This window comes from Ammodytes marinus (genome assembly GCF_949987685.1).
Source record: "Ammodytes marinus genome assembly, chromosome: 1".
Lineage (NCBI taxonomy): Eukaryota > Metazoa > Chordata > Actinopteri > Uranoscopiformes > Ammodytidae > Ammodytes > Ammodytes marinus.
In genome coordinates this window covers 15,575,401-15,588,790 of record NC_137230.1, presented here as the reverse complement: position 1 = coordinate 15,588,790, position 13,390 = coordinate 15,575,401, and the positions used below count along the sequence as shown (strand labels likewise).

General features: G+C 39.2%; 1 protein-coding gene across 1 annotated transcript in view; it reads right to left on the bottom strand.

Annotated features, from left to right (window-relative positions):
* The window catches only part of adamts7 (a disintegrin-like and metallopeptidase (reprolysin type) with thrombospondin type 1 motif, 7), a 61,693-nt gene that overhangs the window by 10,385 nt on the left and 37,918 nt on the right, over nucleotides 1-13,390 (bottom strand). Inside the window, exons 17-23 of the mRNA XM_080027214.1 lie at nucleotides 11,029-11,155; nucleotides 9,938-10,151; nucleotides 7,366-9,126; nucleotides 6,654-6,806; nucleotides 5,506-5,679; nucleotides 4,787-4,933; nucleotides 2,197-2,359 (exon numbers count right to left, since the gene is read on the bottom strand). Coding sequence (XP_079883340.1) covers nucleotides 2,197-2,359; nucleotides 4,787-4,933; nucleotides 5,506-5,679; nucleotides 6,654-6,806; nucleotides 7,366-9,126; nucleotides 9,938-10,151; nucleotides 11,029-11,155 — 2,739 coding nt within the window. The remainder of the gene's footprint in view (nucleotides 1-2,196; nucleotides 2,360-4,786; nucleotides 4,934-5,505; nucleotides 5,680-6,653; nucleotides 6,807-7,365; nucleotides 9,127-9,937; nucleotides 10,152-11,028; nucleotides 11,156-13,390) is intronic.

The window sequence follows — 13,390 nt, the reverse complement described above, 5'->3', positions numbered from 1 at the left end:
AGACCCATGAGATGTACAGTATTGTGATCACAAGTATTCACCAAGACTGACAGAGGCCACAAAAAATATTTTCAAAATGTATATGAATATCATTTTTTTTGACAGTGTTTACATATTTAACGTTTCTTAAACAGAACAAATTGTTGCATGATAGGTGCTAGCATGAACTACTTCAGGAAAATAAAATAATCAAAACATTTCAAATAACTTCTTCAGAAATTGTAAGTCGGTGTTGACGTATCATGGTTGTGTATCAAGATTTGGAATGTAAAATATTTTTAAACTACAACACTTATCAGAGCCTGTCTGACTCTAATGTACTCTGCAGAGGTAAAATGTGACAAGAGGTCCTTCTTAGTGACAGCTGCCCCTTATTTTGGCTGATTTTCTTACATTTTAATGGATTGTCTGACGGTGGTGACAAAAAGTTTCCCACCACTTTGAAACCTTATAAAACATGAATGTGTTGAAGAAAGCACTTTTTATTCATTAAAGTACATTTTTTATAGGTTTTACTGCATACGAAAGATTGAAACCTTCTCTGAGGACACACTGTTTTGGACGTTATGAGAAGATAACAAGTGTCATATATTTGACATAATAATGATAAAATTAAGTTTAAGGGGATAATTGTGCTCCAGACATTCTATTCTTAATCCATAATAACATCTACAATTTTAAATATTTTTATTTTTAAAGATAACAGCAGTTACATATGAAAGACGGCCTTTTGTCCCGGTTCTCAAGAATCACTGATTTTTGTGGGTAAAATGTTTTGTGATACAGTGTGACCATGCCAACCCAATGAAAAGCAAAGAATGGAAATTTCAAGCCATGAATAATGTATTTCAAGGGAAGCCGACTTGCAGTCATTTTCCTGTTGTGAATAGTTGATTTGATATTAAATGTGTTCTTCAACTCTATCTAAGCCGGAAAAAAAGTTCTATTCGTCTCGTGTGTCCTTGTATAACAAAGAAGACCTTTGAGGGTACTGTAGTCAGCCTTTCCACTGGTCTTGTGATGTGGCCTCTTTAGACGAAGCTGCCTGTGGAGTCCCATATAATATGTCTATATACCGTATAATAAAATATTTTTGGATTTCACGAAAAAACTAAAATGCAAGCCTAAAAGGAAAGGCAGGGAATCCCCAAAGAACACAGGATTTATCCTCTGGAAGAAACACATTGGCACACCCTCCAAAATGTATTGTTTTTATCATCTTGTAGGCTCCCCACATGCTCATATTGATGTTTTTGACAGTAATGCAAGACTTTTGTCATGCTAGAATCAAGTCAGAAACCAAATTTGCTAAATGCCTTACTCTGTGGAGATCCATGTTAATCATTTTAAAACAGTGAAAAGATATATTTTATGAATAATAAATTCTTCATTATATTTAATCTACAGCATAAAATACAAAATGATAGGTTTCTGAAGGCTTTCGATCACACAGTTTAGAATTCCAAGGTAATTGGTAAATCCAAGTGTGACTGTTGGAGCCATTTTTGTTTTATTTATTTAAGAATATTTCCAGCCAAGGTGAGCTGAGACTAACGTCAGTGAGTGACTCTGGTGACATGTGTGCGAGACGCCTTGAGACGCCACAGAGAAATAATTTTTCAACGCATGCTCTTCAGCCACCGATTATATTAGGCACACTCTTTGTTTGTGCTGATTTGATTATTAGAGTACTAGAATATTAGTTTAAGAAGAGGGGGGGGGGGGGATTTCCCATTGCCATACTTTAGACTATACTGTTGAAGCAGCCAGTCCCTTAAACAGGACATTTCTGTGGTTCTTAGGGTCCGGTGAATTCTTTAAAAATTACCTGCGTAACAAGAAGTGCATTTGCCTTTGGAGGCATTTAAAAGCCATCCTGCTATTCCCAAGTTAAGTAATATAAGAGCAACTAGTGACTCAGCCCACGGCAAAATAGAAATCCCTCCTGCTTCACAACAGGAATCTGGAGAACATTTAATCTTTTAAACTGAACCCGCCTCAGCTGGAGGCAAGCTATCCTTAAACGCCCTCTGCAATCATGATGGTCCCATTATGAACAGAATTCTCAGCTATAACTTAATTCTTTTATGTCTCAACTTAAGAGACAAAGGGAGAGTCAAACCATACCTTACTAAAGCAATGAACCACATTACAGAAAACAAAAGGGTATTCAAGCAGAAGAGATGGTTTACTGACCAGAGGTGGCGCTGTGGCACTCCTGTGAGCTACACTTCTGGGTGCCTTCGGGCTGCGGCTCATGGTCACAATGAGCTCGATCCACCTCTTCACCCGTCTCAGCCTTTGTGTCAACACATTCGATGAGTCGACGCTTCACTCCGCCACCGCAAGACGCTGAACACTGCAACGAGTTAAAAAAGTTTGTATATAAATATGTTTAAAATGTTTTGCAGACACAAAAGTAATGGATTGGTACTTTTTTCATCCATACATGTAAATTTACTGTCATGATTTCCCGTAAACTCTAGTAACATTATTAATATTTATTTTTTCAATCAAAATGTTTAATTTCTTTTATAGCTTTGTTTTTTTGCCATGATATTTAAATTTCTATCAGTGTTGCCAGACCCTTCTCTTCTCTTCCCTCCAGTTATTAAAGAATGAGACTGACAGGGCACTGAGTTCAACGGACTCCACATGCAGTGACTAATACACTCATATACAGTATACAATCGATTATAGTCCGGAAGGTCGCTTTAGGACAAAATCCCTTGTATGTCATCAGGATCAGAGGAGCCAGATTTTCAAATGGAGAGACCTGACACACACATGCCTGTTTCCCCAGAGTTGATTTATTACTTTCCTGTAGATAATCAGGCTCTATAATCACAATTTTCTTCATCAGTTTATCCCCCAATATTTGTGTGGCTACTCTAGTTCCTTTTTCCTAGTTCCTAATTCCTTTTAAACCAGTCTCTCTACACAACTGACTGCTCTTCATCACCGTACCTGTCAATTGTAAAGTGTATGTTCTCCATGAAGCTCATCATGATGCTGTATCATTATCATTCTTTTTTATGTTTTTTTTGTGCATATGACTGTTTCAGATCCCTTTAAAATGCAGTGAATCTTCATACATGTGCACAATTATTAGGTAAGTGAGGATTTTGGCCATATCATAATTTTTATGCATATTTCCCAACTTCAAGCTGTTATTATACATAGCTAAGTGCTTATTGGATTTAAGCATACCAGGTGATGTGTATTTGTGTAATGAGCTAAGGTGTGGCCTAAGGAGATCAACACTCTATATCAAGGTGTGCATAATTATTAGGCAGTTTCTCTTTCTCAGGCAAAATGGGCCAAAAAAGAGATTTAACGGACTCTGACTGAAAAGTCAAAAATTGTAAAAAGTCTTTCAGAGGGATGCAGCACTCTTGAAATCGCTAAGATATTGGGGCGTGACCACAGAACCATCAAACGTTTTGTTGAAAATAGCCAACAAGGTCGCAAGAAACGTATTGAGAAAAAAAGACGCAAATTAACAGCCAAAGATTTGAGAAGAATCAAACGTGAAGCTACCAGGAACCCATTATCCTCCAGTTCTGCCATATTCCAGAACTGCAACCTACCCAGAGTGCTCAGAAGTACAAGGTGTTCAGTGCTTAGAGACATGGCCAAGGTAAGGAAGGCTGAAACCCGACCACCACTGAACAAAACACACAAGTTAAAACGTCAAGACTGGGCCAAGAAATATCTGAAGACAGATTTTTCAAAGGTTTTATGGACTGATGGGATGAGAGTGACCCTTGATGGACCAGATGGATAGGCCCGTGGCTAGATCAGTAACGGACACAGAGCTCCACTTCGACTCAGACGCCAGCAAGGTGGAGGTGGGATACTGGTATGGGCTTGTATTATTAAAGATGAGCTAGTTGGACCTTTTCGGGTTGAAGATGGCCTCAAAATCAACTCCCAAACCTACTGCCAGTTTCTAGAAGATACTTTCTTCAAGCAGTGGTACAGGAAAAAGTCTGCATCTTTCAAGAAGACCATGATTTTTATGCAGGACAATGCTCCATCACATGCATCGAAATACTCAATTGCATAGCTAGCCAGTAAAGGCCTTAAGGATGAAAAAATAATGACATGACCCCCTTCCTCACCTGACTCCCACCCTATTGAGAACCTGTGGGCCCTGCTTAAACGGGATATTTACAGTGAAGGAAATCAGTACACCTCTTGGAACAGTGTCTGGGAGGCTGTGGTTGCTGCTGCACAAAAAGTTGATCGACGTCAACAGATCAAGAAACTGACAGACTCCATGAATGGAAGGCTTGTGACAGTTGTTGAAAAGAAGGGTGGCTATATTGGTCACTGATTTTTTTTTTTGACATGTCGGAAATTTTTATTTGTAAATTTTGAGTTGTTTTATTATTCTCACTTTAACAGATGAAAATAAACAAGTGAGATGGGAAAATTTTAGTTTTTTTATTTAGTTGCATAATAATTCTGCATACTAATAGTTGCCTAATAATTGTGCACATATATATATTCTCGTAAGAAAGACAAAACCTCACTTTTACTTTCGTAAACATTCAGGTTTAGGTTCATTAACATTTTGGATTGACCGAGAGCACTGTAGTTGTTCAATAATAAAATGAATCCTCAAAAATTCAACTTGCCTAATAATTGTGCACACAGCATAGATAGAGATGGACACAATAAATTTAGTGATTTGTATGCAAGTGTGTGTGTGTGTGTGTGTGTGTGTGTGTGTGTGTGTGTGTGTGTGTGTGTGTGTGTTTGTGTGTGTGTGTGTTTGTACCTCTCCCCAAGCTCCAGTTAGCCACTGAGCACAAGGCCGGCTATTACATGTTTGGATGCTGCTGGGCTGAAGGTCTCTGTTGCATCGATCCTCCTCCGGACAAGTGACAATACGCTGCTGCTCACCTCCCCCACACACTTCAGAACACTGAACAACACACACACACACAATGTTTTTTTCTGGAAAGCTATTGGTTTTTGATCATTTCAGTTCAACATAAACATAAAGTTACTCGGACTTCAAATAGATGATCCATCCATCTTGACCATTAAGTCTTTTTTGTTACAGAATTATTGCATGGTAATTCAATTCAATACTTGTTGGTGGGTTTAAACACTTGTGGGACGCTCTGAAATCTAAGACTTCTTAACAGCAACCATTTCAATTTCACAAGACACCAAATTCATATTACACTTTGAATGACAACCACAGTACTTTTAAGAGTTGACGTTAACACGTTTCACTGTTTCATTTAAAAAGAAGTGGGGCAAGCTTTGAGTAGAATTTCTCCTGTTCAGCATTTTCAAACTGCTTTGACTTATAAAGAATAACAAATGGACAAACGGTCAAAAAAAGAAAAGAAAAAAGGACCTAAAATGTAAGTTTTAACATGCAGCATGTTGTAAAATACACATTGCATTCCTTCAGTTCCATCTTATTGAAAAGCCAGAGCATTCACCAGTGCATGTTTTCACAACGTCTGTCTCAGTATTACTCACTTCACCCCAGGAGGAGTTGTACCAGCTGAGACATGGCTGAAGGTTACAGGGCATTTGGGTCTGTGGCCTAGAGGACATGGCCCGGCAGTGGAAAGGTCGTAAGGGCCTTTGATCCCGCATGTCAAAACACTGGACCTCTCTTGATTGAACGCCGCCTTCACAATTCTTGGAGCACTGGGAAAAGACAGGAGGATGATTGTTTTTTCAAAACAGCAAGAGCGGGGCGTGTCCAGTTGTAAGTAGTCTAAAGGTATGAACACACTACACGCGATGAGCTAAGCTGAAACGTCTCTAGACTAATAACTGGCAAATGTTTATAACATTTTTTAAACTTTTTTATTCAGGACAGCTTTTATAATAAAAGCACTGTCAAAAAAGCATCTGTCTGACCACCTAAATACGGTATCTAAATCTTTTATAAGGTTAATAATTTTTTGTTTTATTCAAAATATCTTAAATTTTTAAAAATATTAACCAAGAGTCAACAGGCACTGTACAAAGCACCACTGTAAGGTTGTATGTGGTTGTGGCTTGTAATAAATGATCAAATGACAACGCTAACATGTTGGTGTTTATCACATTAATATCTTCTTCACAATATTAGCATGCAAAAATGATAAAAACTTAAAAAAACAGGTGAGCATAATGGGAGTGTCAATATTTTTGCAAGGATTTGGTCATACACTAAAATAATGGACAAAGTGAAATTTGGACCAGGTGAAACCAACGTTATAACAATTCACCCTAAGGTAGACATGTATATCTCTACTGATCCAAATGTCATCATCCATCCAATAGTAGCTAAGGCATTTCACTCAAATATATGAATGTCAACCTCATAGTGGCACTAAATGAGGTAAATGGATCACCAAAGTCATAAGGATTTATCTCTCTCGACCATGAAAATATGTACCAAATTATATAGAAATCCCTTTGATGGCTCTTCAGACATTTCAGTGTTGCTCAAAGGGCTGGATTGAGCAACATTGCTATCCCTACAGACCAGCCGGTAGCTTGGCCAAAAATGTGTCTGGATGAAAAAATTAAAAATTCATGCCGTAATAGGTACATGTATGTGAAAACCTACAGTAAAACAAAGATTGTATCATACATTGATTTTGTTTGTATAATATAACAAGTTATCTCACCCTACTCCATTCCTCAACCTTCCAGGTGGAGCAAGGGCGCAGGTAACACTGCCGGGCTGGCGCGGGCCTCTTGGCTGGATCACAGTCAGAGTCTGAGCCAGTACTGCAAGCCAAAGACCTCCAGATGGCTCCCAGACCACAGGTGGTTGAGCACTGCAAACAAATGCAGTAACACATGAGAACACTTACTACTCTGTGTGATTTGACGGCTGGATGCACAACAAGAAAGCATTTTCAAGATATGCAAATACAAGCAAATTCATTAAACGTTATGAACAACACAGCAAGATTGAAAGTAGAAGCTACCAGCATTACTTAAAGTGACATTTGCTGCATTTGCTTTAGAGAGTGAAATGACATCCTGAAAGAATTCAGTTAAATGTGTGCAGGGACCAAAGCTAGAGGCTATGGCTGCATGACAAAAAAATAGTGGTGGAAATAAAGAGACTATATATACACATATAGATATAATAGATATGATAGATAGATAGATAGATAGATAGATAGATAGATAGATAGATAGATAGATAGATAGATAGATAGATAGATAGATAGATAGATAGATAGATAGATAGATAGATAGATAGATAGATAGATAGATAGATAGATAGATAGATAGATAGATAGATAGATAGATAGATAGATAGATAGATAGATAGATAGATAGATAAGTACAACACCTAAATAAATGTGTGGATTAATGCAGACTTACAGCACTCCAGTTGCCGGTGACCCAGTGGGCAGCAGTAGTGACATGTTTGGATGTTGGCATTGGAAGTGGCCGCAGAATAGGTGGACGGGTTGGCAAAATGGGCACAGTAGGTTTAGGTGATTCCATGTGCTCTACTGGTGTTGTGTCGTATCTAGGAGTGGCTGCTGTGTTTGTTGGGAGCTGGTGTGAATGGACAGGATCACTGTTAATGCTGCTTCTCACCATCGGAGGAATGACTATTTCATTGTAGTCAAAATCAGCTAAATCAATGGAAGGAGCCTGGGATTGGGAACCTGTTCCAGTTATTTCAGTGAAGGCAGGTCTTGTGGGTGTCTGTTTCATGGTAGCTGGCGGAACATCAGCTGGAGAAGGTGCAGTGCCTCCTTCCAGGTTTGTAGGAGGTATGTTTTCTGTTCCAGTTGTTGATGTGGAGCCGACAGAGGCCTCTTGGTTTCCTGAGGTTAGCGCAAAGGGAATCGGGAGACGAGTGGATTTTTTGGAGGCAGGAAGCGAGGTTGTACTGAGTTCAAGGTCAGGATCCCTTGACCTAGTGGCATAAACTGTATTTAAATTAGTGTGATCGGAGTCCAAAGCCTCCAACGTGAAGGCAGGCGACGATATTGTTGATTGATTGGTTGTTTGAGGTATTTTTTTTGAAGCACTCTCAGACTGGATTTCAGGCTGAACCTGGACTATAGTGTGTGTCATTGGAGAGTCTAAAAGTCCTGGATTCTCAACATCTACTTGGTCTGCAGAGAAATGCGGAACTGATGTACTTTCTTCATTGTAACTGTACTCATTATCATCCGTCTCCCCCGTCTCCTGGGAGCTAACTGTTGCCGGGACATCTGTGTTAGTCGTTGTTTGATATGTGAGAGTGGGAGTCAAACTGACACTCTCAGTATGATTATCCTCCTTTGTGAAGTTTTCATAATTGTTTTCAACCTCCTCCCCATGCTGCCCCCGTTTCACATCCTGCGTAGGCTCCTTTGTAGAGAAACCCAGACTAGGCATTGTTGTAATCTTTACAGGCCACCACGGATTGTCATGTCTCTCTTTCAGTGTTGGCCAATTCCGGGTTGTAGACAGTGGTGGTGAGAAAGTGGTAAACACAGGCAAAAGATAATCCTCAGAAAGAAAGTAATCCGCATTTTCAGAATTCATGGACTCCCGTGTTGCTGCATTTCCCTTTTGCTTCATGTTGTCAAGATTTATATTCACAGGCCTTTCAGTGTAGGTTGAGGCCTTTGAAAAGGAAGTAGCAGTGGGAGCTGTGGTAGTTTCTACGTGAGCATTTTCTTTAACAATGCCAGTTGGCTTGCCCTCCTGTGGAGAATTGACGTTGTCAAAGTCATCGGATAAGTCTTCATGGAAGTTGATAAAGTTATAGTCGTAGTAAAAATCATCAACTTTCACAATGTCTTCTTGAGAGTCTTCAATATTATTGTGGTAGTGAAAATCTCCCTCAACGACGTCATTGAGGTCATTTTGACTTCTTGGCTGGGCTCTGGTGGTGCTGTACTTGGGAGGAGGTTTGACTACAACAGGTATGGAGTTAATTTCGTTGAGCACTTCTTTGCTGGACCAGCCACTTCCAGACCAGTCGATACCCCCAAAATTGTCCACCACTTGTGGACAGTCCTCCTGAACCGAGCAGGTGGTGACAGCAAGGGGCTTCTTCTGGGGGTCACAGTCAACACCAGTGTTCCTAGAGCAGCTTACATTACGGCGACGTATTCCACTTCCACAAGTCAGAGAACACTGCAGGGACGAAAAGACACAACATAATTTTTTATTTTTTTTATTTGATTAATTGATTAGGATTGATTGATTTGAATAAGTAAGCAAAAAAGTTTATGTTTTTAGTGGCCCAAGCTCCTTGTGCAAGTCAATTCTTCAGACCAGAGTTCAGACCAGGGTGAAAATATTTTCTTTAAACTAGGGCTGTAAATGTTGTATATATGCCTATAGATCCACTTGAGTTTGAGTAAACACCTTAAAAAGGTAATTAGGTTATTAATTCAGTCTATGTCTGAAAAAAAATATTGTATTTTGTAAATAATTAAAATCTGGGGTATGTGATTTCTGATTGGTCAAAATTAAAATGAGCTGTGCACTTTGACCAATCAGAGCGAGGCTCCGATTATCTGTTCTTATTTGCTGTTTGGACTGTCCATTCACTTTGGCACGACTTTGTTGGTGTAGAGCATGTCAGGGAGGGACCATAGGGGAGGGACCAAAGAGAACAAGTGGAGCGGTTGAGGTATTTGGATTTTAATCTCTAGCCCAACTGCCATTTTCTCCCCAAATCTTCCACCCCAGCTTTAAATGTGAAATTGTGTTGTATGAAACATGATGCTGAAATAAACAACTGCATTCATGAAAAACAAGTGGATAAGAGAATGACTTTCTCCACTACATAATTAAGCATGATCTTTTCCCCGAAAGACCTTTTTCAGAACGTGTGAGAGTAGCTGTAAGAATCTCTGGTGACATGACTAAAAATTTGCATTTTCATTTCCTTCTACACAGCATTTACATTCAAACCAGGACCTCCTAAACCCGGACTCACCTTTGACCAGTTTCCGGCGATCCAATCGGCTGGGCAGGGGATGTGTGTGTTGCAGGAGGATTGTGACTCAGGTTTGAGTATGTGTTCACATTCACTGGGCTCCAGGGCTTTTTGCTCCTCAACACTCACCGCCTGGATGCACAGCACCGTCCTTTCATTCAGGCCCGAGCTCCCACAGCTCGCTGAGCATTTCTGCCACTCCCCAACCCACCATCTGAACAAAGAGACACAAAAGATGCAAAGATTTCCAATGTTTCCTATCTGCATTGTAAAGGGTTCAGTGAGTATGATTTTATGGTCCCCCAGCACACAATGTGCATGTTGTGTCTCAGATGAGTGAACAGGCTTGCTACTGCTCAATAGCTGACGACACTGTTACAAATCAAAGCGAAAAAAGAATGAAAAAAATCATTATTACTACGCATACTTTATTAGAGTATAATTATATATATAATTAATAATGGTAAATGAAGGTGTTAATAATGAACTTACTATTATTGTAAAAAGGGTCGGCATAATAAGCCACGGCTTCAGCCTAGACCTTTTCGGCCATTATTTTTTTATTTTTTTATTTTTTATTTTTTATTTTTTATTTTTATTGATCGCATGTGATGTGCTTTGATGGACCGAAATAAATATTTTTACTACTACTACTACTAGAGGGTGAGACAAAGAGTCCAAAATTATTGAAGCCTTTTGATTAAAGTTAGCTAATTCACAGAGGCTGTGTACGTTTGTGATGTGTTTGTTACACAGCTTACGTTTTTTAATGTCATTATCCAAATATATACATGGTGTCAGCGAGGTTATATTTTAATGTGGTGTACCGTACACTAGTGTTTTTATGGAAAATTTGGCTTTAACGTTCTGTGTATTGAGCATTATGTATGGCTCAAGTGGAGATAAAGTATCGTAGCATCAAAGACAAACTATTGTTCTTTTGGAAGCACAACACATCACATTGGAAAACGTGTATGTAGTCAGGGAAAACAGGTGAGGTAGAATAGATTGATTAATGATTAAATAATCACCTCCAATTCTCCAGACATTTTTGTAATTTTTTGTAAATTATGACAAATAGGTATACTCACAAGGCTGGACAGGGATCCTTGTTGCAGCTGGTTTGGTTATTGTCAGGTCGGGTTGAAGGGTCACAGAAGTGCTCCTCCACTATCCCGGTTGTCTTTTCCACACAGTGACAAATTTGCCTCAGCACACCTGGAATACAATTGAAAGGAGAGACAAGCATTAGTGACTTAGACACATGCACAAACACATTTATGGCTCCGGGCTGCACCTTCGGAATAATATTAATAGGCTATAGAAGTCAATTGAGAAGCTAAAAGCCAAAACAAAAATAACTGGTTAAAATGACTGAATATAGAACACATTTCTATTTTATATGCCTAGGAGACTAAATCCACACACAATACTGAAACGCACACACGCTTGAAACAAGCTGGACGTTTTATATGTATTAAGTAGGCTATTAATTCACGCCACATATTTAAACGCTTTTGGACCTAATTTAAACACTGCTGCCGGAAATATAAAGTTGCCCATTAAATGCACATTTCTTTTTTGTTTGTATTTAAACATATACATATGAAAATAAATCAATTCCCTCCCTCCCTTCCTCACAAAGTCTTCAAATAAGATCAATCTAAAACAAGAACAAAATACACAGGAATACATTTCGGTATATGCCACACTGTAAAGTGGCAGACGTACTACATAAAATAACTTGTTTCCTGAGGCTGTGAAAGATTTATCGACTCCTGTGATTCTTCTCTCTGTCATTCCTCTGGCTCTCCTGAGGGGATTTCCACTCTGTCAGAGCAGCACACACACAGCACTCGCACCTCTCACCTCTCAGTGCCCTCTGCTCAGGGTCCACTGAGGCCTATACTGTGTGATTGATAGCTAATTTACACTTTCACAGACAACTCTTTGAGGACATGGTGGCTACTAAGATTGAAAACCCGATGGAGAAAGGAAAGAAAAAAATCCATGAACATACCATAAGCCATGCTGATCACATGGCCTTTGGAGCTTACTTGAACAGACACTGGAACAAATAATGCTTGTTATCTTCTATATTTTGGTCTAATGAATTTTGACTGAATTTTGACTTGGTAAAACCCTGTTCCTGCAACATGTCAACAAGTGTTGAAAATGTTATTAGGGAAAGTGGAGTAGATAATGTATTTTTCTAAAGGAAATGTGTACATACCGTTAACTTACAAGACATTTGTACTCTTTTTAAACCACCTTGCCGTGCATAGAACTGAAGAAAAAAAAAATATCCCGTTACATAAAAAAAAGAAGAAAGACAGACAGAGCTCATTCTGCGAATGCTGCTGCTTTCGCAGAATGAAAAACTGAAAAACAACTGCTGTGAAAAGTAATGCGGTTTATTTTATGGAATTTTCAGTACTAAGCCTCATCTCCAAAACCTGCCTCCAACTCCCCGGGGTTCCAAACCTACAAAGTCTAGGCAGCCCACAATTTTGTCTAATACACACACACACACACACACACACACACACACACACACACACACACACACACACACACACACACACACACACACACACACACACACACACACACACACACACACACACACACACACACACACACACACACACACACACACACACACACACACACACACACACACACACACACACACACACACACACACACACACACACACACACACACACACACACACACACACACACACACACACACACACACACACACACACACACACACACACACACACACACGTTTAGCCTTGGGGTTAAAAAAATAAAACACAACGCACCTTTACTTTTTGCCTTGCTATTTTTCTTATTTAAATATGTGGTATTGGGAGGCGAGGGCAACGAGAACTACTGTAGAAGCTCTGCTAACAGAGATGGAGGCAAGACAACTTTAACAGAGTGAGGTGAACTTGAGATAAGCCACGTCTCTGAATGCTGATGAATTGAAATAACTCTTTCACATAGCAGTTGGTACTTTTTTTGCTTTTGCTTGTTGTGTTTGGCCAGTTTTTCTTTGAATTTATACACAAATTACTATAAACTTGCACACGTGAAGTCAGCTGTCCTGACTTTAGCTGAGTTTAAGACAATCATGTTAAGAATATAACATAATAACTTAGAGAAGAAAGTATTTTGTAAAACCAAATAGTATGATGCCAATGAAATAATCATACCTAATTACACCTATTTCAGGCAGTGCTAATTATGCACCCCTAATCATTCCCTTTGTTTACATTCCAGTTACAGAGCCTATATGAACATCAGATTTTTTTCCACCGCACACACACACACACACACACACAGTATTTACAGGTAGCAGATTGTGAGGAGATATTCACTGATTTTGACAAAACGGCATTTGTCAACAGACATTCTCCAGAATCGATTACCCCACTTTCCA